Genomic DNA, 26,796 nt, shown 5'->3' with positions numbered 1-26,796 from the left:
TTTTATCTAGGGAGTATCATGCCAGTTTACGATCCTTATCGTTAACGCCCCATCCGAATAGGGATAGGATAAGGCTTATTGTCGTGCGGCATGATCCCGTGAGGTTTGGAGTTGCCTAGAGCTGATTACGTGTCACTTCGACTCCTATGTCATGAACTGGTCGGGACACTAGGTGACCTGCTACATACCGAGGTAGCTTTGCACTGAGGTGACCAATCACCGAGCTCCCAACCTATTGACTAATCTCTCCTTGCTGAGTTGTTGCTTCGTTGGCAGATGGTATCCACATGTCCCCCCTTGCTAGGTTGGGTCAAATCACCCTTCATCAAATCCTAAGTCCATATTTATTTGTAAAGCAATTCTGAATCAGATACAAATTTTACATGCGGTTCAACTTTGCATGTATTTATTTGTGATTGCTCTTACCTAATGCAAAAATTGCATCACTTCCTCCTACCCGATTCTATTATATAAATGGGGATCATGTCAATTTGCTTCCTTAATCCCCCAAATAAATGACTCCTCTGGCCTGTTTTCTTTCCTATAAATTGGGAACCACACATTTTACTTTATAAGCTTAATTTGGAAAGAGTATAAATGCAAATACAAACAAATAAAACACGACCAAATTGAAGCAAAAGTAAATTACACTCATTCAATTTGCACTCTTAAACATTCACATTAATGCAAATGGAAATTTGCAGTGCAAAAATGCGAGCCGAAATTTTAGAATAAGAAACATTTTTTTTACTAAAAAGCAAAAAAAAAAGAAAAGAAAAATACAAACCAACCCAAACCCAATGAAGTTCAACAACTCGGGTTGAACTCTCTAAAGTCAACCAACCCAGGCCCGACTCCGATTACCACTCTCCTACGTACAAGTTACAACTCTCTAGAGTCTTGTAGATAGACAGCTACAGCTATCGCCTATTGGATCAAAGAAAGAAGCCAGATGGTACGCGTGAGCGGTGCAATGTTGGAAGGATTAAGCCCCCCACACGGTGACGCCAGCCAATTCCCAACCCTTCACTCCCATTCTCACCAAATAAAATTGAATATTTCTTTCTTCTACTCTCTCTCTCCCCCCTTTTAACCAAACCAAATTAGTCGAGTCTTCTCTCTTCGTAAATTCCACTTTCTTTGCTAAAATGCGCCTATCTCCTTCCTATTCTCAACTCAAATTGAGGGAGAATTAAGCTCCGCTCCCCAGTCTTCTTTTATAAATGTATATATATATATATATATATATATATATATATATATATATATATGTCTCACTGACTTTCTTATGCAACCCCAAATCCCAATCCTGTGGCTTGAAAGTTGAAAATATGGGAATCGTGTCATGTCCCTTTACTTGCCATTCAAATAAAGAATCTCAGTCTCAGTCTAACCACCTTCACTCGGACTCCACCTCTCTCTCTTCTCAACCCAGCTTGTCGTCGGTTCCTTCCCTCACCTCACAATTCCACCGCCAACAACAACAGCAGCAGCCACAATCTTCCACCACCTGCTATCACTGCCTCTCCATTCTCAAGGGCCATTCCTCTTACGTGTTCTCCCTTGTCCTCTCCGGCAAATTTCTCTACAGCGGTTCCTCTGACAAGGAGATACGAACCTGGCCTCGGATCCCATCCGATCCTCAACCAGATGGCCAACAGTCTTTAACCAACAACGTGGTTGCCGTCGGCAAGGGTGCAGTGAAGTCTCTAGTGGTCTCCGGTGACAAATTATACAGTGCCCATCAAGACCACAAGATCCGCGTATGGCGAATCAATAACGACGAGACCCAGCAAGGTATGTACAAGCGCTTGGCCACGCTTCCCACTCTAAGCGATCGTGTCATGAGACTCCTCCCACCCAAGAACCATGTCCAAGTGCGCCGGCACAAGAAATGCACCTGGGTTCACCACGTCGACACCATATCAGCACTCGCTTTATCTAGAGACAGGTCTCTCCTCTATTCCGTTTCATGGGATCGGACATTAAAAATCTGGCGAACGTCCGACTTCAGGTGTCTGGAGTCGGTAGGGAACGCACACGACGACGCGATCAACGCAGTGGCCTTGTCTAGTGATGGGTTCGTCTACACTGGGTCGGCCGACAAGAAAATTAAGGTCTGGAGGAAGTTACCCGGTGACAAGAAGCACTTGCTTGTGGCCACACTGGAGAAGCATGAGTCCGCCGTTAATGCGTTGGCTCTTAGTACCGATGGGTCTGTGTTGTATTCCGGTGCATGCGATAGATCAGTCATAGTTTGGGAGAAAGATAGTGGCGTTGTCGCCGGAGGCGGCAGCGATGGTGGTGCTCATATGGTGGTTTCGGGTGCGCTTAGGGGACACACCAAGGCGATTTTGTGCTTGGCCGTGGTGTCAGATTTGGTATGCAGCGGTTCGGCCGATAAAACGGTTAGGATTTGGAGAAGAGGCGCTGAGAAAAGCTACTACTGTTTGGCAGTGTTGGAGGGACACAGAGGACCAGTCAAGTGCTTGACTGCTTCCATAGACGGTTCTAACAACACCAATGCTTCAGGAGCTTCTTACCTTGTTTACAGCGGCGGTTTGGACTGTGATATCAGGGTCTGGCAGCTTTTGGTTCCCCTTTGATTTTTTTTTTCTTCCTTTTTGCTCTTCTTATCTTATTATTGATTTGTCCTCTCCTATGTCTCATGGACTATCTGTACATAAGCTTGAGTATACTGAGCCTTCTTTTTTTCCCCTTGGCTTGACTTTCTCGGCCTACTGTTTGAGGAGTTTTGTTTTTTTTGGTGAGACTGTTTGAGGAGTTCAGAGGTGGTTTCTATTCTATAATAAATCTATTTAAATTTATGAGTTTCCCTGGAGCAAATTCAGGGGTTTGAGAAATGAGATCAATTCCGATGTTCATAATGTGTGGCATAAAGGGATGCATGCTTTAAGAATTAACCAGAGCTTTCACTATCATAGAAGGTGATTAGTAACCAAAATTTGAAAGTTATTTAGGTAAGAAATGCCCATGTACATGGATTTCAATTGTTCATCACCAGGCAGGGAATAGCTCAAAGACCAAGATGTGGGCCATTCTTAATTTGATATCTCATCTATGTACAAGCCTTAAGCATTTGCACTAAGTTGATTTTTGAACTTTGTAGGAGGAGAAATAGAAGTTTCTACTCTCCAAGCTTTATTTGATTGACGAGTAGAAGGAGAAAGCAGGTGAAGCTGAGGGAAAAGAAGTCCACTTTTGCTTACTACTTTTGTAATATCTGAAAATTTTATCTGAGATCCTTTCAACTGGTATCATATGTGAGTACGTCTCTAGTTCTACTAATTAGGATTAGCATTCCTCTTTCGGTCTTTCCTATTTAAATGAGAAGATGGGCTGACTGCTGGGATGGCAGAGGGTATAAAACCCATTCAATTCAATGGTAGTCTTACATATGGTAAACAGAACCTAACCCTTGTTTAATTTCTCCAATCCATAATAGCAGTTGAACTTTTTTGGGGATGCTTGTATTGTTTAACTTTGACCTAACATCCCAAATCAACCCAATTAATATTTTATATATTTTCTCCCTCGAGCCAAAATCAGTTGCCAAAGTCCTGATAGAGAAGTTGAGAAGGGTATGAATCCATGATTAGATTCCATCAATTAGGTCTGAAAACCCAAAAGAAAGGGGTTTTTGATCCTATGTGCAGCAGGCTCCTTTCATAAAAAAAGAAAAACCTCCCAAGAAGACATTAAAAAAATGTATTAAAACGTTTGAAACAATTGGTTTTCTTAGAAAAGCAAACCCCACTTAGTGGCATCCCTTCAACGAAACAAAGTCAATGGTTGATGTTTATAGCTGGTTGCTTACTTTATTCCATTCTAGAAATGTGCTCAAATAATTCTTCACATTTTAATTTCTTTTTGCAATTTAAGGTGAAGGTGAATTAACCTTCAAAGTGACTCAAAAGGGATGTGAAAAAAAAAGAAGCATCATGATAACATAAGACACCAGTCAAGGTTTCTATTTCAATTTAAGTCCCGACAGTCTAATAAAATGGAAAAGGAAGGCTTTTTTGGTTAAAATTTAAAAGTATAAATGATATTGGTAAATTTTTGTTTGACTAAAAAACTCTAATTTTTTATTTTGGTCTCTCTTTGATTGTAATTACAGAAATGTAGTTTGAATAGTCACTTCTCTCCTCATTTAAATCCTCTCGTTAAGTCTTATATTTAAGGTGTATTAACTCCATTGACATTCATTGAATCCTATTCTTTATTAGAATATTCCTATTTGAATTTGATTTCTCTCTAATTGTAAGGGCACAATGTGTAATTTGAAGTATTACATATCTCCTCATTCAATTCCCTTCTATATAGTCTTATACTTGGGATGTTAGTTCTTATTCTTTCATTGATTACTATATTAATTAACCAAAAAGAAAAATAAGCATGACAAAATAAAAACAACAATACAAATTTAAAACTAATCTCAAAATGTAGTTCTTTTCCATTTGATGGTGAAAACCATCCCACTCCAAGAAAGCAACTTGGAATGGGCCATTCCAGTTCCGATTCCATACCCCTATTCTTACAAACCAAACGGGGCCTAAATTCAATCTCTCCCATTGCAATATTGTTTTGGTGAATCATCGGGTAACATCATTCTACTTCCCTCCTTAATCAATCCAGAAAGAAGTGCATTCCTACCTTCTCATCCTATTGACTTGATATAGCATCATCTCCTTGAATGAAATAGCTGAATACAATGTACAAAAATGGCTCTTTCTGCAACTTCTTTGACATTTTGTTATTTATATTAATAATAATAATAATAACAATGATTTCATAAGAAAGTACTCAAGCTTACAAAATTTATAAAATGAAGGACAAAAGGGGCAATTGAAAATTATGGCCACTATTATAGATATATCATTTACATCAATTATGTAACTGGGTGGACCCAGTTGTTAACTTGGCCTTTCTTGTTGACTGAGCATTTTCTTGGATTGTATCTGAGCATTGCTGAATGAATTTCACCTTATTAGACCTAAAAGCAAAAAAAGTAAAAAAAACGAAGTGGATGCTGTCACATAGGTGCTTTTTGTAAGTATAATAATGTATAATCAAATTCTAGGGTACCACCACTATTCTATTCTAACCCTTGATGAGTTGGTATTCACTACTATAATAATGTATAGTGTCTCATCAAGATTGGGCTCAGATATCCCACTTCAAACCTTTTATACCTGACCAATAGAGTCTTTTCTCATATAATACTCTAAAACACTTTAACTAACTTTAACATTTCAGTAAGAGCTTCAAGGCAAAAGATGATACCTTTTAATTAATTACAAATTGGTGTTGAGTTAGGTAAAAGTCATCCACTTTGCCTTGCCCGTCTTTTATCTAATCTATGTACTTTCTTTCCTGGTCGAAGTGGTATTTTCACATGTGATGATCGTTGAGATGGGATTTTGGGGAAAAGCTCTCCTTCTAAAGTAATTCAATTGGGCAAGACTGCTTGGAACTATCACCCTTTTCCTGTTCTGAAGAGACCTACTTTCATCTAATAATCTGTGAATTGTCTTCCTATGTATCTCGGCCACGTGAAGTGAGAGGATTATCAAGATGCTTTAATTCAACTATAGAAGCCTAAATTTAGTTTAATTTATAAAATGGAGTCAAAATGAAAACACTATATTATTTTATAGCATTTCAACACATGTATTGTGGTCAAAAGAATGTTTTAGTAGGTGTTTGGCATTGGTGCTGAGAATACCGTATCATTTTTTGAGAAAAATGGTTTTGGATATAAGGAGTTGTAATTACTGTTTTTAATATTTTTTGGAACCGGTGCTTATTTTTTGTTTGGAATCAGTATTGCTATATAGGCGTTTTTCTTTTTTTGAGAAAACAATATTGTCTTTTTTTTTTTTTTATATCAGTGTTGGCAGCAACGTTTTCAACATTGATCTTGTTATCCAACATCCAAGATGATGCCACATTGATGTCATGTCATTGCATCGTTGGCAGCAATGCACCGTTTTTTCAGAAAACATCAAATTTGATATTGCTCCAAAACACACTTTCCCGATTTTCAAGGCGTGGTCTGGAGCAACGTTTTTTCTGAGAAAACAATTCCAAACAAGAGGATGTTACTTCTAGCACCATTTTCTCTGACGTGGCGCCTATATAACACCGTTTTCTCAGAAAACGGCACCGATGCCAAATACCACCTTAATAAATCCTTTTAACACAAGCCTCAATTTATCATTTTCTTTGCTCTTTTGATAAACACAATATTTAACTTAGTTCCGAAAAACGAGCCAAATGAAAGTCTCAAGTCAAGTTAGATATTTTCTGTTTTTTTTTTTTTTAAACTATTAACCTCATTCATGACAACTACAATCAAGGTTCAAAGTATTGCATATCTTCTGATACGTATAAACTTTTAAACCCACTAATACATTAAATAATAAAAGATAGGTAGACCCGTTTTCAGTCATTAATACCCATTCTAAGCTATCTCTGTTTTGAACCTTGAAATCTGAAAATGGATCTATCTATCTATGAGTCATCATTTGAATTGTGCTAAATACAATTTGTGTATTGTACATTTCGATACTTTGAACCTTTGATGGTGTTTCTAAGAAGAGAGCTAACACATACATTGTAAATCTCACTAGATAGCATGAGGCATCTACTCCAACCTTTCTCAAATGTGCAACTCGTAAAGAGTTGGGTTTCACCCCATGATTTTCAAAATCGGATCGGATCGGAGGTCAGATTGGAAAAACTGAGAACTGGTCACCTGACTAGTTCCGTTTTACCCCAGAACTGTCATTTTGGCCAAAAATCGCTGATTTGGTCAATAAATCACTGACTCGGGATCAAATCATTCAAACCATCAGCGGTTTTTGGCCATTTTTTTAATTTTTATTAGAACAAACTGTCCATTCAGTCCAAACGGTCCTTTAGCCTGGGAACTAGACCCCTAAATGGTTTATTGTCCAATTCAGTTTTAAAAACCTTTGTTTCACCAAATAAACTGGTATATTCAACCATGTTTTGAGATGCATTGACTTGTCATAAATAAGCGGTGATTGATGTTGAATTTAGAACCTTGACTAGCTTCACAAGGCCCTGGTGAAGGTGAAGAAGCAATTGGGACTCGGGATGACCACCGAGTAACCCTTGATTACTCTATCACGGTAACCAGATTATCCCTTCAGTGAATGCATAGTCGTATTCTTGTTGGTTGACCATATCCTTTCCTGTTGGGACTCCCCCGGAGGTTCCAAAAAACTAAGAATGAGGCTATTATATATAAGGTAGCTTCACTGTTCCGCGTTGGCTCAGCAGTAGCTACACTGTTGGATCTCCATTGGATATTGAAAAGTCCCAAAATGAGGCTATTATATATAAGGTTCAAAATACCGATATGTCTGATTTATCAATAAAGACATAGTGATAGTGTTCTTTTTTTTTTTTAAATTCGATCCAGAGAAACCAGTTTAAGATCCATCTACCCGTGAATCGATCAAAACCCTAATACACCCTCTAGTAATATATCAGGAAACCCCCAATTCGATGCATATCAGCCAATACGGACCAGACATAAGACTCACTACTATTAGTTATTACTTGTTCGGTTGTTCTGCTTCGAGGAAGGGCGTAGTTAGAAGATATCTTGGTCGATATGTCGCAAAAATTGTAGTGAAATAATGCAAGTAGAGGATATATTTTTATCGACACCCAGCAAGTTTTTAAGTAAAATATCAAGTAGTTGCTCATATAGTGTTATTTGTTACGAGTTACGACATTGGGTCTGTACTCCAAAACTAAACTGGAAAAAATAATTTATTGATATATAATAAATAAAGGTAGGATAAACATGCTTCCTCATTAGTGACGACTCAATTATCTTTAATTTCCTAATAGGAAAAGCTGCTTACGATATCATTCTTTTTTGTCTAATTTAGATAAATTATATTATTTAACATATCGAAGAATATTTTAAACTACATAATTGCTATTAAAATGACATTATGTATTCAACTCAAGCTCGCAATTTGTTTTTCTGACGTGGCACTTGTTTTTGTTTATTTCTTTTGAATAATAATCCCGAATATTAGTACGCAAAGGCATATTATTTAATCCACCAATTTAAATCAAAGTTACAGTGGTCCAAACCTATGATTTGCCATGTTCTCTTCTCCAACCCTATACTCTTCCCCCTTCATCAGAAAAGCTGTTGATCATATGCCACCTAGAAATGCTTTGTATTTTACATTTGTCCTGTTTCGTTGGATATTTTTAGGATTCAAATGGGTAATAGAAACCTTCCAAAGAAAAAAACAAAAAACCATAAAAAAAAGGAAAAGAGTAATAAAAAAAGATAGGATTAGGGCTTAGCTTATACAAAATTATGGTTGCCCTTTAGCTCCAGTTTTCTCTGGCTCTATACTCTCAATAGAATCTCTCCAATGGGGAGAAGCGTATATTTTGCAGTTGATAGTGTTCTTTTCCACCTTAGATGGGAAAAGGGGAACCAAAGAAGGGCAACAAGAGAGTAGATATAAAGCAACAGGACCTAGTAGATATTATCCCTTAGATTGGTGTCCTTGGAAAATCAACAAAAAAGCATCCTCATGATACAATAAACTTCATTTGGAACTCGTAAGAAGCAACAAGAAGCACCACAACCTGTAAACACTTGATGCCTTCACGATTAGGCAGGAGGAAGTACATTTAAATAAGAATTTGACCAAAGAGATTTATTACCCATGAGCAGCACAAAGTTTCTTCTTCTTTCCAATCCCAAGGTTCCAAGTAAACATGCCATTAGCGGATGAATTTTGAAACAAATAAGCAAGCCCGGCAACTATAAATTATCTACAATGGCAACTTTGTTGGTGTACCAGGATCACGAGGATACTTCCTTGGAGTGGGGCGATCTTTTAAACAAACAATAGCAGTTCGCTGTCCATGTGGGCTATGTGATTCCACTGAATGTCGGATAAGAGGTATTAGTTATACTTCGATGACTTAACTTGTGATCTGAAACTACTAATGGATATCCAAATTACCCCTAACTTTTGCAGATCTGATGGGTGGTTTCAGGTAATAAGGGTCAAAAATACAAGAAGCCCTTGGTTTCCCATGCTAAAGTTACTAAATCATGGTCATATGCAAATGAAAGAAAGTACTTTTCAGTTATAGCAAATGAGAAACACTTGTCAACTGTAATCTTTAATTAAAACTCATTTTCAATGGGAGAAATTATACCATCATAACAAAGAATGATATGTGAAAAATGGAAATAATAGAAGTCCTTACCTGAGGAAAGTTGTAATATTGAAGCTCCCATCAAGTGTATTGCTTTTTCTGCCTTTCTAATTTCATCCTGGGAAAAATATTGGACAGCCAGCAAAAGTAAAGAATTATCTATGAAATTAATTCACATTTACAAGAAATGAATACAAACATGTAAACATGACACAAAAGACATTTTCCATCTTGACATCAACTAAGATAACTCTCAATTATGTGAAGCTAGGTTCCTAGAAACAAATGATAAGAAGGTTTGGATCTACAATATTCTCCCATCAATGTCTAAAGACTCTAAACAGACACCAAATGACTGGGGAAAGTAGATTGGAACCATAAGTAGGGGTGCAACTTGGGTCAGGTTGGGTTGGGAAATTGTTAAATTTTCAATGGCAGAGCCCTAACCCAAGCCCGATGTAGTTGAAGTTGTTCAGATCAGGCAACTCAACTTGCAGTTCCAACTGTTTCTAACTGTAAGTTTCAGACAGGACAACAAGTATCTTGGTTTCTAATCTCAACACAATATGCTGTACGCATAGTTTTAAAGAAAATGGTGATGAAACAAGCGACAAGTGATTTAAGTCCTAGAGATAGAAATGAAATCATACCTGAGGCTCATGACCTTTTGCAGCTACAAACAAGCCACCGACACGGACCAATGGAAGACAGTACTCAGCTGAAGGTAGCAAAAACTTTCAGCAACAAGAAAACAAGAATCAATGGAACACTAATAGTCTAATATGACCAATTTACATGGTACCTAAAATTCTCATTTCTGCTACAGCTCTTGCTACTGCAACATCATACATTTCCCTGAAGTCAAGATTTTGGCCCACACTCTGTCCTATAAAAAAACTTTGGATTATGATTCACATATAAAAAAATAGAAAGGAGAAAATAATAAGGAAAAAAGACAACACAAACAAGAATCGGAAACCTGATATTTCTTAACAATATCGTGGTCACTAGTTTTTTCTTTTTCCCATGTGACAACATGCCATATGTTTCCTAGATCTGGTTTAGTGGCAAATTTCAAACTACAAGGTCTACAAGTAGACAATGAGAAAGCCACCATAGGAATGTAAAAAGATATACAATTTTATTGTAGATAGCTGTACATTTCAAACAAATTTACTGTTTACACCAACATGAAATCAATCCTTGATACAAGCAATTGATTTGTTGTTGTTAATATTATAAAAGGTTTGAAGTAGGATTGCAAACAGATTGAATCCAATTTGTTTCAAGAATATTCAAATTTGAATTGAATTTTATCCATCAGATTTGGATTGGATCTGAACAGAATTAGGATTCAATACAGGATATTGAATCATCATCATCCATGCCTTATCTCAACTACATGGGGTTGGCTACATGAATCCTGTTTCACCAATCTGTTCTACTCAATGCTATATCCACTGTTAACTTATTAGTGTTTAAATCATTTCTTACTACTTCTACCTATGTTCTTTTTTGTCTAATCCAAGCTCTTCTGGCCCCTTAAATGTGTAACAAATCACTTCTTCTAACTGGTGCAATTAGTGGTCTTCTATGCACATGCCAAAACCATCTTTAGTCTACTCTCTCTCATTTTATCACCTATTGGAGCTACTCCTAGGTTCCTATGGATAACTTCATTCCCAATCCTATCCTTTCTAGGTTTCCCACTCATCCATCTTAGCATTCACATTTTACCCACATTCATTTTCTAGACATGTTGTTTCATGACTGCCCAACACTTTGCTCCATACAACATAGCTGCCTTACAATTGTTTTATAGAATTTTGAATCCAAGTGGTATTCACCTATCACATAAAAGTCTAGATGCACCCCTCTGTTTTTCCCACCTTGCTCTAATTCTTTGGGTGACATCCTCCTTAATCTCTCCCTTTTTATGAATTATTGAACCAAGGTACTGGAAATTTTCACATTGAGTTATCTCTTGGTCTCCAATCCTAGGTGCATCTTGGTTTACACTCCTATTATTACTAAATTTACATGCCATATACTCTGTTTTAGTCCTAATTTTAAAACATCTTCTTTCTAAGGCATTTGTCCATAAGCTTAATTTTGCATTTAATCCTTCATTTGTTTTTTTTTTATCAGCTTAATCCTTCATTAGTTTCATCAATTAAAACAATGTTATCCACAAACATGCACCATGGAACTTCCTCTTCAATATGTTTAGTCAATTCATCTATGATTAGTGCAAATAGATAAGGGCTAAGTGCTGAACCTTAGTAAAGACCCATAGTAACTATAAAATCTTAAGTCTTTCCCACTAGTGCTCTAACATTTGTTGTTGCCCCCTCATATATATGCTTAATTAGGTCTATATACCCATTTTGAACCCCTTTCTTTTCCAAGAACACCATATTATCTCTCTAGAAACTCTATCATATGCCTTTTCTAGATTAATGAACACCATATAAAGATCTTTCTTCTACTCTCAGAACATCTCAAAAGAAATATAGCTTCATGGTTGATCTCCCTAGCATAAAGCCAAATTGGTTCTCTGATACACTTGTTTCAAGTCATAATTTTTGTTCAAGTATACTCTCCCAAAGTTTCATAGTGTGGTTTATAAGTTTAACCCCCAATAGTTATTACAACTTTATATATTGCCTTTGTTCTTAAATATAGACACCCTACTATTGTTTCTCCATTGAAAATATAGATCCATGTCACCCACCATAATTTAAAATGATCAAATTACTTTGTCATGCATAAAATAATCTGAAAATGACTTTGAGATACAACATCCAAACCAACTTTACTAAAAGATACAATAGCAACCCTATTTGATCCAATTATAAACAGATTGAGTTCAGATCACTCTTGACTGTAATGGATTGAAGTTCAATATCAGAAAAATGGATTGAAGTATTTCACCTAGCTATATTCCAGTTCTTATTGCAGCCAAAATCTACCACTCCCCTTTGAGCTGCTACCGAGTACTGATCAGTAGAAAGTTATCAGAAAGCTGGTCCTTACATGATAGGGTTTTATCTAAATGCCTTTTTTACCAATAAAAAAATCTAAAGGCTGCTTTCCAAGATCATGGCCCTGCCTACTCTATCATCTTTTTATTATTTGTTTCTTCTTTCAAAATCATATCAAATGCAGAATAAATAAATCGATCAATTTGTTATGGAAGGACAAGAATTGATGAAGATTGCTGTTAGGGATGGTTTTTATATGTTTCTGGTGCTAGGGGGTTTCTGTAATTTTTCTTCTTTCAAGGGACCACTCTATAATTATGATTTTTGTTAATATATTAGGGTGATGTGGGTAACGCCACTAACCCATTCGATTTTCTTCTATTACGTTCTTCTCTTCTCCTTCCTTCCTCTCTTCTCTTGAATCTCACCTTTCTTGTTGTCACTCCTAGATAGTAAAGCCACTTGCTCCCCCTTGAGAGAAATCATAACATCCCTCCTAGTTTCCTTTGTCTGCACCAAAGTAAACACTTCCTCAAGGCTCAGAAGTTCCTTACAACCCAAAACCTGAACCTGAATAGGCTTAAACAGGTTTCAGACCAGCTAAGAAGGTAAAGACCCTTTCTTGAGAAAGCAATTTTCTGTATGCAGAAGCATCCTCATCACTCTTCCAATCTATAGATTTATAGTGATCCAGCTCCTTCCACATGGAAGTAAGGGCAGAATAATAGGCAGCAAGGGATTTCACTCCTTGTTTCAATGTAGCTGACTCCACTTGGAGTTGGTCATAGTTGTCAAGGCAACAAGGCGCCCTTGGAGGCTCGCCTTGCCCAATCGCCTAACAGTTTTCTACTTCCTACTATAAAATACTTCTTTATTCATTCTTTTTTGAGATTATAATTATAAAATAGACATTATTAAACTAAAATAATCATTTCGTGTGTTTATATACTAATTTCTTTTTATTATTTTCTTATTTATTAGGGTTTAATCAACACAAACATTGCTAAATGCTGTATTGAACCCTCAAAGACTTTAAAACCTGAACCAATGAGTAAGGAAGAACTAAAATTTTAACTAATCAGCACATTTTCCTCTTCCATATATTCTTCTTCTACTTCTTCTTCTTCTTCTTCTACTACTACTACTACTACCAATACTTTTTTTTTCTTCTTTTCCTATAACAAAAATAAGGGTTCAGCCCCTATATTTTTTGAATTTTATTTTCCTTTTTCCTTCTCTTCTCATGAATATGTTGATTTTCTAATACTTTAATATGAAATTTATACTTTTCTTATGAAAACCATGAATAATTATTAAAGGAATATGGTTATGGTACCTAGGGAATTACCCTAGGATCTATTTTTTAACATAAAAAGATTCATTGCCTAGGCGACTAGGTGACTAGGCGCCCCCCAGTCGCCTAGCCTCGCCTTGGCACCTTGAAAACTATGGAGTTGGTAGATCTGAGCAAAGTGACGTCCTGAATACGTGGTCTTTGCTTGGTCACCAAATTTCCTTGGTTGTTTCAGGCCACATAAATTTTTTTCTAAGTGCAAGCTGAATAGAAGAAGTAAGCCAAGACATAATAAGACCATTTTCTTGCTTCCACTTCTCATACTCAACCCCTTCACTAGTAGGCTTCTTAGTCTTTCCAGTGAGGTACCCTAACTTCCCCTGGCTCCAACAAACATCTTCACACTATTGGACCATCAAGAAGAACAATAGATACAGGAAACCCAACACCATCCATCCTACTTCCAGAACTTACCAGTCCTCCAGAAGAGTTTGAAATAACAGAACTCTCTGAGGACATGGCTGAAACACAATAGATGGCGAGTTCAAACCCGAAAGAGAAAAAATGAAGGGCCCTTTTTTTTTCGGTTTTCTAGCACAGTCTCACAACTACGACAGTCCAAGATAACAGTAGGGAAAAACAAATGAAAACCAAAAACAACACTTACTTGAAAGACTGCCACACTCATAATAGATACACACTATCACCGAACCACTACTGCACATTCAGCCTGGTTGGTAGCCAAACAACACTGTGGCTTTTGACTTGACCAACAAGAAACATGAAGTTGATCACTTGAAAAAAAAATCAATCTAACAAAAAACGCCTTCTAGTCAACACCCAGTACCTTTCTTGGTCATACCAGCCATCGACCAATCTTCAAACATAGTTCAGACCAAAAACCAAGTAAGAAAACCTCCTTATATATCTTCTGTAATCCTCTTACATGCATCAGCTACATGAGGATCAACCCAGAAATAGGGAAATGACTTGGTCCTACAACCAAGAAAGAAGAAGGAGAAGCTTGGGTGTGCTGATCAGATCAAAGGGGTTGTTTGTATGTCCACTTGATTGATTCAAACTGATGAGTGAAGAAGATGAACGAAGAAGAAAGAAACTTGATTATTCTATGACAGGTTGTTGCTCAGATACCATGTAATCAGTCATGGAATAATCAAGAGAAGAAGAGAAGAACATAACAGGAGAAAATTGAATGGGTTAGTGGCAGCACCCACATTAACCTAATATATTAACAAAAATAATAATTACAGAGACACAATTTGTTTAGTCTACTTAAATGAACGATAAATACCAAAATTTTAGCCTGCTTCACTCAACAATAAGGCAATTGTGACAGACAAAGTGCATATATTCTTTCCGGAGAGAGACATTCTGAAGCCCACGATGTCATAGTCCAGAATTTATGTGAAAGACACTATCTATTTCTGTTTGAGGGAACGGATTTTGGTAAACTCTTCGAGTTGAGATACAACTTTACAAAGACAAAATTGTTGGTAGATTAAGAAGCCTTCAAAAAAATTATGGAAGATAACAAAAGGGATCAAACTGACAAGTTGTGTGAGCATTTCCATATCTTACTCTTATTAAGGATATTCAGAAATCTTTTCTTCTAATTGAGGTACCAAATTTTTAGTGATCATGAACACTCAACCAGACAGCTATACATGCAGATTGTCCCCACAAGCAGGATAAGAGAACTTCATTGTTCACAATTTCTTCAGTCTTTGCTGAAACAATCTTGAAATATTCTCAAACTGCTCTATTAGTGTGTATCTTGGCCCCTTTCACTGGAAAAGTTCATCAGTCCATGCAATATATCAGCCACTACTTTAACACATTGTTGTCTGTATCTTCAACCATCATAGGTGGGGTTTGTGACAACCAGTAAAACCATTACTCTTAGAAAAGTTTACAGTGTGTTACACCCATTGCTCAACCAAAATGGTTCAAGTTGGGTTCCATGGTTATCAGAACATGTGATGACTGATGACCAGATGGGGATGCTCCCACCATGGGAACCACACATCTTGAATTCACACATTCATGTATACAAAGCCATAAACACAGACATATATCACTTAATGTTATTTATTTATTTTTTATGTTCTACAGCCAATATGAGTATGAGTTCAATGCATGGAATTCCTAGTGTGGGGAGGATCCCCATCTAACCATCACTCTATCGGCATAAAAATTCAAGGAGCTGCGTTTTACAATATTGCTATTTGGATGAGGCAAATATTTTATACTTACAAAGGCAGATAAGCAAACATTCCTATTTCTCAGTAAGTTGTGTAATTAACACAAAAGGACAAATGCCATCATTGTGTTCTCCTTAGGAAGATAATACAAACTATCCTATTTAGGGTAAAATCTATGGAGTGGGACTTTTAGGGGTAGGATGGTACAATTATAGTGAGGCACCACTGCCATAAAGGCAGATAAAAGATTCTAATACAGAGATGTAGGTACACGGCTCACAATTCTTCATTGCTGTTGGTATAAGGCCTAAAATTTTAATGTCCTTTCAATCCCTACCTTGAGGTTCCGATCTAGCAGTTCCAATATAGGACAACCCACAATGTCATCCTAAGAAGCAGGTCATCACTACCCCCAGAGGTTGTACTAGTAATGGTAGTGATAGTACTAATAGTGGTAATATCAAAATATACATAAATACCTCCGCTCTTGCTCGCAGAATTTGCACATTTGACAAGCCGGTAAGACCAACAGCGTGCTCCAAGAAAAGGCAACGTTTATTCATCGACTCTAAAAGAGTAACCTTCCACCCTTAAAGAAATGCAAAATTTCAGATATCCAGATTAGAAAACCAAGATAAATACCATTCCTTTAAAATCATGAAAAATATATGGATCTCCAAGAAAATGTACCAAATGAATTAAGCATAAGGCAAGCGAAAATCTGTCCTTTGAGAAATACCAATGGTCTCGTATCAATTAAGAATAGAAATACTTTGCCAAAAACAAGCATATATAATGATTTTATGGGATATTCGACGGGAAAATTACCTGGACAGGCAATTGCAATAATTAATCCAGGAAGGCCAGGGCCGCTCCCAACATCAACAAGGCTAATGTTGTCACATGAAGAGCTACAATTAGAGAGATAATAATTCTGTATAGGAGGGATGATTGCAAGCGAGTCTTCAACGTGTCTTTCCATGACCTCGCTTGTCTCCTTAACGGCAGTGAGGTTTATTCGCTGCGGATTCAAAAACAGAAGTTGAGTATGAGTGTGTTTGTGTGTATGAGAGAGAGAGAGAGAGAGAGAGAGAGAGAGAGAGAGGGGGGGGGGGGGGAATAACCTGGTTCCATTGTAGGAGCGCATCAACGTAAATGCAAATTTGTTCCTTTTGGCGGGAATTTAGGGTTTCAAGGTGCGGATAGTTGAAACATCTGGTAGTGGTTAGGTACTTTCGGTTAATATTGTAGGAATAACAGAATGTTATCTTTGATGTCGCTAACTGTTTGACGAAAGTCGGAAGAGAAAGCGCAAGAGAGAAGCTAACGAACTTATTGCACGAACCGATTGACATGTTCGCATTCTTCACGGCTCCCAATGAAATGAAAGCGGCTTGATCGAAATAACCACATTTTTAAGAGTTTCGATTGCCAAAGATGTAATGGTCACGGTACTATTATATTAACAAACTACGCGTGATCTAAGGGTTGTTTTTGATCGATCTATCAGATGTATGATTGTAGCACTCACGGGTATTCAATCCTCTTAAGCACATCAACGGTTTACTGTCTTCAGTGTTTGTTTATAGAGGTTAGATATCAAATCAGACGGTTGAGATTTAATATCCACTTTCGATGCCCGGCTGAAAAGGCACCTGACAACTCCCGCACCACACTGCAGTCCCGGCTCCCGCCATGAACGAAAACTTATCTCTTCAGTTGTGATTGTGAAAAGCCCAAACGAAGTGCTCTCTCTCTTTCTCTCGCACACGCACAGATGTTGCTTCCTCCCTATCACCTAATTCCTTCATTTTCGACAAAGACCCTAGATTCAGCACCATTGTTCTTCCCTTCACTATCTCCAAAAATTCTAATATTTCAAAACCCTAAACCTCCCAAGTTCCTCCTGCAAAGCTATGCCGCTGATGCCAGGACTGTAAGCAAAACTGCCATTCAAAGAATTTCCGAGAAGCTCCGCAGTCTCGGTTATTTGGAGGACAATTCGAAAGAAAGCCAACAACCAGAAACCAACCATGGCTCAGCCGGTGAGATCTTCATACCTTTCTCTCACGAATTGCCGAAATACCGAGTCGGTTATACTATCGACTCGAGCTGGAGTACCCCGGAAAATCCAGTTCCGCACCCCGGTTCGGGAGCTGCGCTATCGAGATTCCAGGAGTTGAAGAGGAAGGTAGAGAAACAAAAGAGGTCAACTAAGAAAGAGGAGAGGGCACCGGCATTGGCGGAGCTGACAATTCCGGAGCAGGAATTGAAGAGGCTCATAACAATTGGTATTGGATTGAAGAAGAAATTGAAGGTTGGAAAGGCGGGAATCACGGAGGGCATTGTAAATGGAATTCATGAGCGGTGGAGGCGGTCGGAGCTTGTTAAGATTAGGTGTGAGGACCTCTGTAGTATGAACATGAAGAGGACTCACGACATATTGGAGGTGAGGCTCTTATTTGTTTTTGGTCTTTTCTTCTTAACTGATTATGCTTGAAAACTGAGCAAAGGATATTAAGAAGAAGGGAAAGGATGATAATATTCGTTTGAACAAACTGTGAAGAATAAACATTAATGTGATACACCGAAACCATTTTTTAATTATAAATCAGAACTGTATTTTCCAGACATTCCTCTGTTACTTTTACTTTTTCTGGCAAGTTAAATAGTTAATAACAAATACTCTGGTCTTGGTAAATTGCAACTATACTGCTTTTGGGTGAATGTCTCAGACATATGATGCATGACCTTTATTGATAAAGGTTGTTTGAGATTGGTTCATAACATTAAGATAAAGTTAACACTCCTTTTCAGATTCTTAATTTGATGCTGATGGATGTATATTCTTGGTGATTCAAGGATTTCTTAGCTTGGACTTGCCAATTTAAAATGTCAGACAGTTTCCTTTCCAAAGAAAAGCTTTTATCTTCTCATTGGTCCTAAACACTTGTCATGAAGGGGATTTTTTTTCTTTGCTTTTTTGGGGGGTTGGAAGAGAAAACCTAAACATTTACTATGTTAGTTGTTTGTCTTACATTTTTCAGAGGCAAACTGGGGGACTTGTCGTTTGGAGGTCTGGAAGTACCATCGTCTTATATCGAGGGGCCAACTATGAATATCCTTACTTCAAGGCCAACAAAAATACAGCCTCTGACACTTCAAACACAAATAGTGGTGGTGATGGTGGCAGCACCAACTCGTTACATAAGGTTGACAAAGAATCTGCTCAAACAGGTCAGTCAAATGGGATTGCTTGCCCACCATTGGTACATGGTGTTGGTTCCCCAGATAAAGTACGATTCCAACTACAAGGTGAGATAGAATTTGCAGAAGAAGCTGACCGTCTGTTGGATGGACTGGGTCCACGCTTTACTGATTGGTGGGGATATGATCCTCTACCTGTTGATGCTGATCTTTTACCGGCCATTGTTCCTGGGTACCGGAAACCGTTCCGTCTTCTTCCATACGGGATACAGCCTAAGTTAACAAATGATGAAATGACCATCTTAAGGAGACTTAGCCGTCCCTTACCATGCCATTTTGCATTAGGTGAGTGACTTTGTTTCTCCCATTTGTGGAACTATTTTTCTTTGTTTTTCTTATGCTATAATGGCTGTTTTTGTTATTCAGGAAGAAATAGGAAACTTCAGGGTTTGGCAGTTTCCATGGTTAAGCTCTGGGAAAAATGTGAGATTGCAAAGATTGCAGTTAAGAGAGGTGTCCAGAACACGAACAGCGAATTGATGGCCGAAGAGTTAAAGGTAGTGAACAGTTTCATAATTTATCATTATTTTTCAATAGTTAGTAAACATCCATTGCTTTGCAATCCGCTATCTTTTGACCTGATAGCTTTCCTGTAAAGATGTTTCCACTTTAATGCATAAGAGCATTTAGGCCCCACTACCAATGCTGGTCCTGGCTACCTGGGGTTGGGGTCTCGGGAGGGGTGAAGTAGATATGGACCTAATATCCAGCATATTTTATTTCACAAAGTGACCATTTACGTATAAATGCTTGCTTAGTTTTATTAATACTTCTTTCCTAAGCAAAGGAAAAGAGTCTTGTTAATCTAGGTCCATTGTGATTTGTGAAGACTCAAGAATATTGAAACAAGAAATTGTTAAGTTATTCCTTGTGAACAATCAAGATCAACAGCAGGAAGACAGAATTTAAGAAGAAATTGTCAACTGGTTGTTTTGGTAAAAGTTAATAATTTAATATTCCCCTCAATGGATGGCCTGTTTCTGCTATAATGTATATGTAAGTTGTGGGTTGAGAGTTTTGCCTGATAATATTACTCATGCCTCTTCTTGACTCACCTACCTTTTGTGAGAGTATGTGGAAGAATGCTTAATTCTTCACAGTGATTCTCTCATAGGTTTCTGAAAATCTCCCCATACCTTTCCAATTAATTCTCATTCTCTGGCTTACCGAGTGATGAGTACTTGTTTAAATCAGATAAGGTAGTACTTGCTATCAAATTAAATAGATCTTAAAAAGAATTGGAAAACAAACAGTACAAGTTAAGACCTTCTCTAGAATGCAACCATTTTATAATTGACAAAATAGAATTATATGCCATCCGCATCTATAATACTTTTTTATTGGAAACAGTAACTTTCATTAATAACAACAGTTAAACACATATAGAGGTACCACTCACAGCATGGGTGTTGACTCCAAACAATTTCGAAATTTACAACACACCCCAAACATCCACACCTATAATACTTCAGCTGGACCAACAACAAAAATCTTTCCAAGGCTGAGATATAGTTCAAGATACCCCCTCCCGTACATGTACAGTGAAATAAAAAAAAATGTTGTGTTCCCACTTCCTTTTGAACTACTTCCCATCTGTGTAATAGACCTTTTTATCTTCCCAATAATTTCCCTCAGCAAAGAATCCTTTCCATCAAAAATCTGTCAAAATTGAAAAAAAAGGGTAAATATCATGATTTAACCATGCCCCAGGCAATTGGTGGCAGGTCAGTAGGTGATGACTTATTTTTTATTATCATTTTAGCATTTAGAAAAATAATGTTAAGGTTCACCTCCTGTGGTTACATGTAAGTTACCCCATTTGAGAATATTAGGACTTAGTTCTTTATGCACAATTTCTTCATAGATGCCTATTGATTTTAAAATCTACTTTTGCAGTGGCTTACTGGAGGCATTCTTCTTTCACGGGATGTGGAATTTATTGTATTTTACAGAGGAAAGGACTTTTTGCCTCCATCTGTTTCAACTGCAATAGAAGAGAGGAGAAAGCATGGAACAGGCAGAAGAAAACAGAGGGTAGAGAATAGTTCATTGATTGACAATATGCCTGAAACAGATATAGAGACTGCAGGGCATGCATCTGCAAATGAATTTGAAGGTGGATATGATCAGAAGAGAAACCTTATATCTGACAAAACTAAAGAGAGCTCAAAGTCAGCTATTTACCGCATTACCACCAAGCTTTCTTTGGTATATATCTTTTAAAATTTTTAATTCCATGCTTTTACTTGTTGGTATTAAATTGTCAGTTCTATCTTCAATTTCATGTTTGTCATAACAGGCATTAGAAAAGAAGACAAAGGCAGAGAAGCTTCTAGCAGATCTAGAGAAAGCTGTAGAGCCCCAGAAACAAGAGTCAGATAGAGAGGGTATCACTGAAGAAGAAAGATATATGCTCAGGAAGGTTGGACTGAGAATGAAGCCTTTCTTACTATTGGGTGAGTTGTGCATCTTTGTGCAGAGTTGTTGAACTCAAAGCAGCTGGTTATGAATGATGCTCCTGAAGGGCATATTGGTGGGCATGTGAAGACCCATCAAAACCTTTTGGGTGAGTCTTCTCTAGAGGTGGGGCCCATTTTTAAGAACCATGACATTAGGTTATGTTAAATCTCTGTCTATTGTTTGAACCATTGACCTTGCATTTCACCTTGATATATTCAAATTCACCCGATCCCACCCAGTTCATGTAGACTTGTGTAACTTGGAAATGGACGTGTCTGGTGTTAGACTCAGAAACAATGTGTCAGACACGCAATGTTTGTACAATTGCAAGTTATCATTTCAACTTATCTCATGGGCTTAATTCTGATTTGGACAGCTCTCAACTGTGGCAATCACCTGGGATCTGGATAACTGATTGGCTCTTTCTTTGTCTATATTCAGGTAGACGAGGAGTCTTTGATGGAACTGTTGAGAACATGCACCTCCACTGGAAATATAGGGAACTTGTAAAGGTAATTTCTAGTGAGAGGTCAATTGAAGATGTTCAAAGAACAGCACGAACATTAGAGGCTGAAAGTGGAGGTATACTGGTGGCAGTGGAGAGAGTGAACAAGGGTTGTGCAATCATTGTTTACCGTGGAAAGAATTATCAACGCCCTGTTGATTTGAGACCTAGGACACTCTTGAACAAAAAAGCAGCAATGAAGCGTTCCTTGGAGGCACAGCGCCATAAGGTGAACATGATCTTCTTTACTTTATCTACAGGAGCTTAATGTTGTGAAAAATTTCAAATCATTGAACTCAGCCTTAACCTTTGCGTCCCATATTGTAATTGATGGTGCACATTCAGATTTCAAGGTCCTTTATTCAATGGATCCTTACGAGAGATTCCCTTATACCAAACAAGAACCTTACTGTGTTATCCTAAAGGCCTATTAGTGAGACAGTTGGGTTATGTAATGAGGTTGGTTTTCACCTTTGAGATCCTTGGCAGGTCATATTGACTGGCATTACCTCATCATCCTACTTTATGCAACCTGTATATGACATATGTGGTTCTCAATGGTATTTAGACATGTCCTAGTCCTGGATGAATTATTGGAGTAGAAGACTTCTATCACTGGGGATTGTTATGAAACGTTAAAAATAAATAAACCTTTCTACAAGATTAAATTGATGGGAATTGTGATACAGAATTCATGTAAAAGGCCATTAGTGGACCCGGATACTCAGGATGGGATCTTATGTTATTTGTTCTTGTATTTCTTGTTCATCTAATGTTAGTTGCTTTCAACATCATCTCATGCCTTGCCCTGCTTAATTGATGTAGTCTTTGAAGCTTCACATCTTGAGGCTTACCAGGGACATAGACCAATTGAAGCTGCAGTTGGTAAGTTTCTCTTCATTTATGACAGTATATTCTTTTAGGGGTTCTTGAACCATAATTGCCATTTTAACTGGTTTAAAAAAAAAATCTCTATTTCTACTAATGCAGTTTACTTGTACACTGACCCAGGGCAATGGAAACATGAAGACAAATTGTCTACAGTCAACAGCTCAAAAAATACCAGATACTGAATCTGTAACCAGTGAAATATATGACTCTACAGATTCTGTTCATGACCAAGAAGGTGTAGAGGTAAGGAGCACACCAACATAGAAGCTGAAAATTAACAGGCACTGCACCTCAAAATGCACAGTCAATCTATACATGCTTCTAGAATGTATTACAGTAGTTAGATAGTATAAATTCAATGTCATCTAGATGCTCTTAAATCAAATTCTGTGGAACTTGGTTTTATCTGACGTGCTTGAGGGCTTGGAAGTTGAAAAAAAAAAAGACCATTACCCAATGTTAGTGCCAGCTATGCAAGGTGCCAACTGCCAACCAGCAGGTTGGTAAGGTCTCCTGCTGGTCATAGTGGAGACTCGGGATTGAATCCCGCCTGCATCTGGGTTGGGGGATGGGCTACCCTCCGTTGTGTAGCCCTTCAAAGGAAATAAAAAAAGGTTAGTCCCAGCTATCTGGGATCTTGGGAGGGGTAGACTGGGTACAGTCCTATCCTTGGGATTTTTCTTTTTAATTTTTTGCACAATGTGACCACCCTAAGACTCAAACCGGTTTTCTCATGCATGCCAGCCCAAGTTTTTTTTTTTTTTTTTTACAAAATTTTATATATTTATCACGCCATAAGCTGTTGCACAAATTTTCGTTTCTTTGCACCTTAGTCTGAGTTTTCTATCTGACATGGTTGCAAAGGCTGCAGAAAGGCATGAATCTGGTTCAACTTCTACATGCTCAAATTTTTGCATGCATATGTCAAGTGACAGTGCAGAAACCCCTGAGCAGGATAAGTTTGTGGATTCCATTTCCAGATATGAAGATGAAACAGATAAAGCTGAATTGGAGTCTTCATCTGAACAAGTCCTTGAAGAAACTGATTCAAACAATTTCTCAGATGAAGTAGAAGAAAGAGGCACTGGTGTTTCTATATCTCATTCTGAGAGTTCAATGGTTAGAAACATCCTTTATCCATGCTGATTTTGCTTTTCTGCTATTTTCTGTTATGATTTAGTTATTGCTGATGTCACAGTGGCATGGTGGGACAACATATTCTGTCAATGATAATGGCACCACTGGTCTTTCTGAGGATGAGACAAGGGAATCACCTGTTGAATCAATCAGAGGAAAACCTGAGTTATCAGTTCACAAAGATGTACAGAAAGGAAATAATGAGGTTTCCTTTAGAGCTTCACCTCTCTCCAATAGGGACAGGCTTATTTTACGAAAGCAAGCACTCAAGATGAAAAGATGTCCTGTGCTAGCTGTTGGTAATTCCCACTGGTCCTCCTTAATGTTTCCTGTTTACCTTTTTTATTTTTTTTAAAATACAAGTTAAACGTTATGTTTAAACATTAAAAAAACCAGTAGTGCTTTAATAAAGAAATATTAAACATTTGCATGCTTATTGTAATGTTTTGAATTGCTCCCAAACTTAAGCTTAAAAGTATCTCATATCTAGACCAAAATTAAAACCCTCTAAAAAGTGTCATCTCTATTCCCAAACTTACTAAAAGATTTAATTTTTAACTCTGGTTTTTTTTTTCTGCTTTCTAAGAGAACTACGGTTTTCTTTCTTATGGTGGTGACACTCCTTTGTCTCTCCCTTGATCATATCATAAGACAAGCTGACAAGGTTGAGTGCAAGTCCATTGAAGAGAATTCATACACATCCTCAATCTGAGCCAGAGATTCATGCATGGTTTGAACCTGTGCTCAGACTGTCATGTTCTAACTTCATTTAGAGAGTTATGAGAACTCATAGATGAAATTGAAATATGTAATAAACAACAAACTGCTTAATAAAAAAGAAAATGAAATGATGAAAGCATACATCTAGCCCAGTTAACAGTATGCTCAATTTCAGGTGTAAAGTCGAGAATGGGCTAACCAAGCCTTCTAAACTTTGACTGGGAATGTAGGCATCACCATGCTGCAGATCTCCCTGCATTCCAATATTTACTCATGGATGGTACACATTTGTGAAAGCATATGAACTGGTACATCTACACTAGAGATATCAGTCATTTCATAGTGATGTGTTATCTGTTAAACTTCACTAATCCATAAAAGAAGATAAAATATTAGAAAAATAAAAGGAAAATGGGAAAAAAAACTTGGTTTTTAATAACACCAACGTTTTTTATCCTTGATATATATAATGCAACATGATATGGTTAGTTTCTGGGATGTTGCATCATATGTTTCACATTACTCGTAGTATCTAAAACTAGTGCATCTTTGACAGTGCCATTACATGGAAGCCTTATTCTTGTTTCTACCTTGTTTTCTCAATCATAGTTTTCAAGGCGCCAAGGCGAGGCTAGGCAACTGGGGGGCACCTAGTTGCCTGGTCACCTAGGCGTTGCCTAGGCAATGGATTTTTTATGTTAAAAATATAGATCCTAGGGTAGTTCCCTAGGTACCATAACCATATTTCTTTAATAATTATTCATGATTTTCATAAGAAAAGTATAAATTTCATATTTAAGTATAGAAAATCAACATATTCATGAGAAGAAAAGGAAGAAGGAAAATAAAATTCAAGAAATATAGGGGCTGAACCCTTATTTCTGTTATAAGAAAAGAAGAAAATAAAAAGTATTAGTAGAAGAAGAAGAAGAAGAAGAAGAAGTAGAAGAAGAATATATGGAAAGGGAAAATGTGCTGTTTAGATAAAATTTTTAGTTCTTCCTTATTGGTTCAGGCTTTTAAGTCTTTGAGGGTTCAATACAGCATTTAGCAATGTTTGTGTTGATTAAACCCTAATAAATAAGAAAATAATAAAAAGAAATTAGTATATAAACACACAAAATGATTATTTTAGTTTAATAATGTCTATTTTATAATTATAATATCAAGAAAGAATGAATAAAAAAGTTTTTTATAGTAGGAAGTAGAAAACTGTTAGGCGATTAGGTGAGGCGAGCCTCAAAGGTCGCCTCGCCTTGACAATTATGTTCTCAATTGAAGGGTTTTTTTCTTTTTTGCATGGTTCTTAGAGACATTTGTTATGTACCTCACAAAATGTAATATATTCTGTTAAAATCAGGGAAGAACAACATCATTACTGGCGTAGCAAAGGCAATCCAGATACACTTCCAGAAGCACCCTCTTGCTATAGTGAATATTAAATGCAGAGCCAAGGGAACCTCGGTTCAAGAGGTGGTTTTCATGCTGGAGGTCTGTGTATATGAGCAGTGACCTCTTGCTTGGCTTCCTAATCCATCTCAATATAATATCTGAAATTGTGGTGGTTTACTCCTTGTTTCTCTTTTTTGCAGCAAGCAACAGGTGCTGTATTAGTCTCTCAGGAGCCCAGCAAGGTCATTCTCTATAGAGGTTGGGGAAAGGATGACAAGCCTAGTGGTGCCAATAAAGACACTAGAAATTCGCTTAAGACTTGGCCAGACAAAGGGGAAAACACCCTAGGATCAGTTCCTCCACAGCTCATGGCAGCAATCAGACTTGAATGTGGATTTCAGAGTAGCCAAGAAGAGGTAAACCTGTAGACTGTTAACAGTATTCCTGAATCATGTGTCCACATTTATCCATAGCTACAAAGGTTTTCGTCCCGGAGGAGAGCTCTTAATGGAGATTGAAACGAGATGTGCAGCTTTTCGGCCATATGTATACATAACATTCATTGATTTCATTATTTTTTTTCCTTTTTTTTTTCTTTTATAAGAGCAATGGCGCAAACAAGAAAGCATTGGCGCCGTAAGTACGTAACATAGATTATGAGAGAAA

At 37.4% G+C, this 26,796-nt stretch overlaps 3 protein-coding genes across 4 annotated transcripts; 2 read left to right on the top strand and 1 right to left on the bottom strand.

The window, feature by feature from the left end:
- Positions 1 to 738: 738 nt before the first annotated feature.
- Positions 739 to 2,864, top strand: LOC148862959 (protein JINGUBANG-like). The gene has a single exon (XM_088975371.1). The coding sequence runs from the start codon at positions 1,224 to 1,226 to the stop codon at positions 2,604 to 2,606; it is 1,383 nt and encodes a 460-aa protein (XP_088831497.1). The 5' UTR covers positions 739 to 1,223; the 3' UTR covers positions 2,607 to 2,864.
- A 5,685-nt stretch (positions 2,865 to 8,549) lies between these two features.
- LOC148862958 (S-adenosyl-L-methionine-dependent methyltransferases superfamily protein) lies at positions 8,550 to 17,187 on the bottom strand. The gene is made up of 7 exons (XM_088975290.1): positions 16,883 to 17,187; positions 16,587 to 16,779; positions 16,238 to 16,347; positions 10,061 to 10,139; positions 9,909 to 9,976; positions 9,310 to 9,376; positions 8,550 to 8,978 (listed from the first exon to the last, which is right to left on the bottom strand). The coding sequence occupies exons 1-7, from the start codon at positions 17,111 to 17,113 to the stop codon at positions 8,866 to 8,868; spliced, it is 861 nt and encodes a 286-aa protein (XP_088831416.1). The 5' UTR covers positions 17,114 to 17,187; the 3' UTR covers positions 8,550 to 8,865.
- A 185-nt stretch (positions 17,188 to 17,372) lies between these two features.
- Positions 17,373 to 26,704, top strand: CFM2 (CRM family member 2). Of its 2 annotated transcripts, XM_088975287.1 has the most exons (12): positions 17,373 to 18,207; positions 18,806 to 19,310; positions 19,392 to 19,522; positions 20,922 to 21,233; positions 21,325 to 21,481; positions 21,927 to 22,219; positions 22,816 to 22,875; positions 23,002 to 23,124; positions 23,746 to 24,000; positions 24,080 to 24,317; positions 26,099 to 26,229; positions 26,331 to 26,704. In XM_088975287.1, exons 1-12 carry the CDS (start codon positions 17,536 to 17,538, stop codon positions 26,556 to 26,558), a joined length of 3,105 nt encoding a protein of 1,034 aa, XP_088831413.1. In that variant the 5' UTR covers positions 17,373 to 17,535; the 3' UTR covers positions 26,559 to 26,704. The 2 variants fall into 2 exon arrangements, with proteins under 2 accessions (XP_088831413.1, XP_088831414.1); XM_088975288.1 differs by lacking the exons at positions 26,099 to 26,229; positions 26,331 to 26,704 and adding an exon at positions 24,914 to 25,047.
- Positions 26,705 to 26,796: the final 92 nt, after the last annotated feature.

Source organism: Nelumbo lutea, chromosome 3 (genome assembly GCF_056320005.1).
Source record: "Nelumbo lutea isolate HS-2025 chromosome 3, American lotus-T2T, whole genome shotgun sequence".
Taxonomy (NCBI): domain Eukaryota; kingdom Viridiplantae; phylum Streptophyta; class Magnoliopsida; order Proteales; family Nelumbonaceae; genus Nelumbo; species Nelumbo lutea.
The sequence above is the reverse complement of the archived record's forward strand: the minus strand, read 5'-3'. Positions and strand labels throughout refer to the sequence as shown.

Bases quoted from the DNA above. Each gene is read 5' to 3' on its own strand.
- LOC148862959 (XM_088975371.1), top strand. From the start codon at position 1,224: ATGTATATATATATATATATATATATATATATATATATATATATATAT.
- LOC148862958 (XM_088975290.1), bottom strand. From the start codon at position 17,113: ATGTCAATCGGTTCGTGCAATAAGTTCGTTAGCTTCTCTCTTGCGCTT. The intron at 16,780-16,882 runs GTTATTCCCCCC...TTGAATCCGCAG, and splicing joins CGCTCCTACAATGGAACCAG to CGAATAAACCTCACTGCCGT. The intron at 16,348-16,586 runs GTAATTTTCCCG...CATTTCTTTAAG, and splicing joins TATTGCAATTGCCTGTCCAG to GGTGGAAGGTTACTCTTTTA.
- CFM2 (XM_088975287.1), top strand. From the start codon at position 17,536: ATGTTGCTTCCTCCCTATCACCTAATTCCTTCATTTTCGACAAAGACC. The intron at 18,208-18,805 runs GTGAGGCTCTTA...TACATTTTTCAG, and splicing joins GGACTCACGACATATTGGAG to AGGCAAACTGGGGGACTTGT. The intron at 21,482-21,926 runs GTGAGTTGTGCA...GTCTATATTCAG, and splicing joins GAAGCCTTTCTTACTATTGG to GTAGACGAGGAGTCTTTGAT.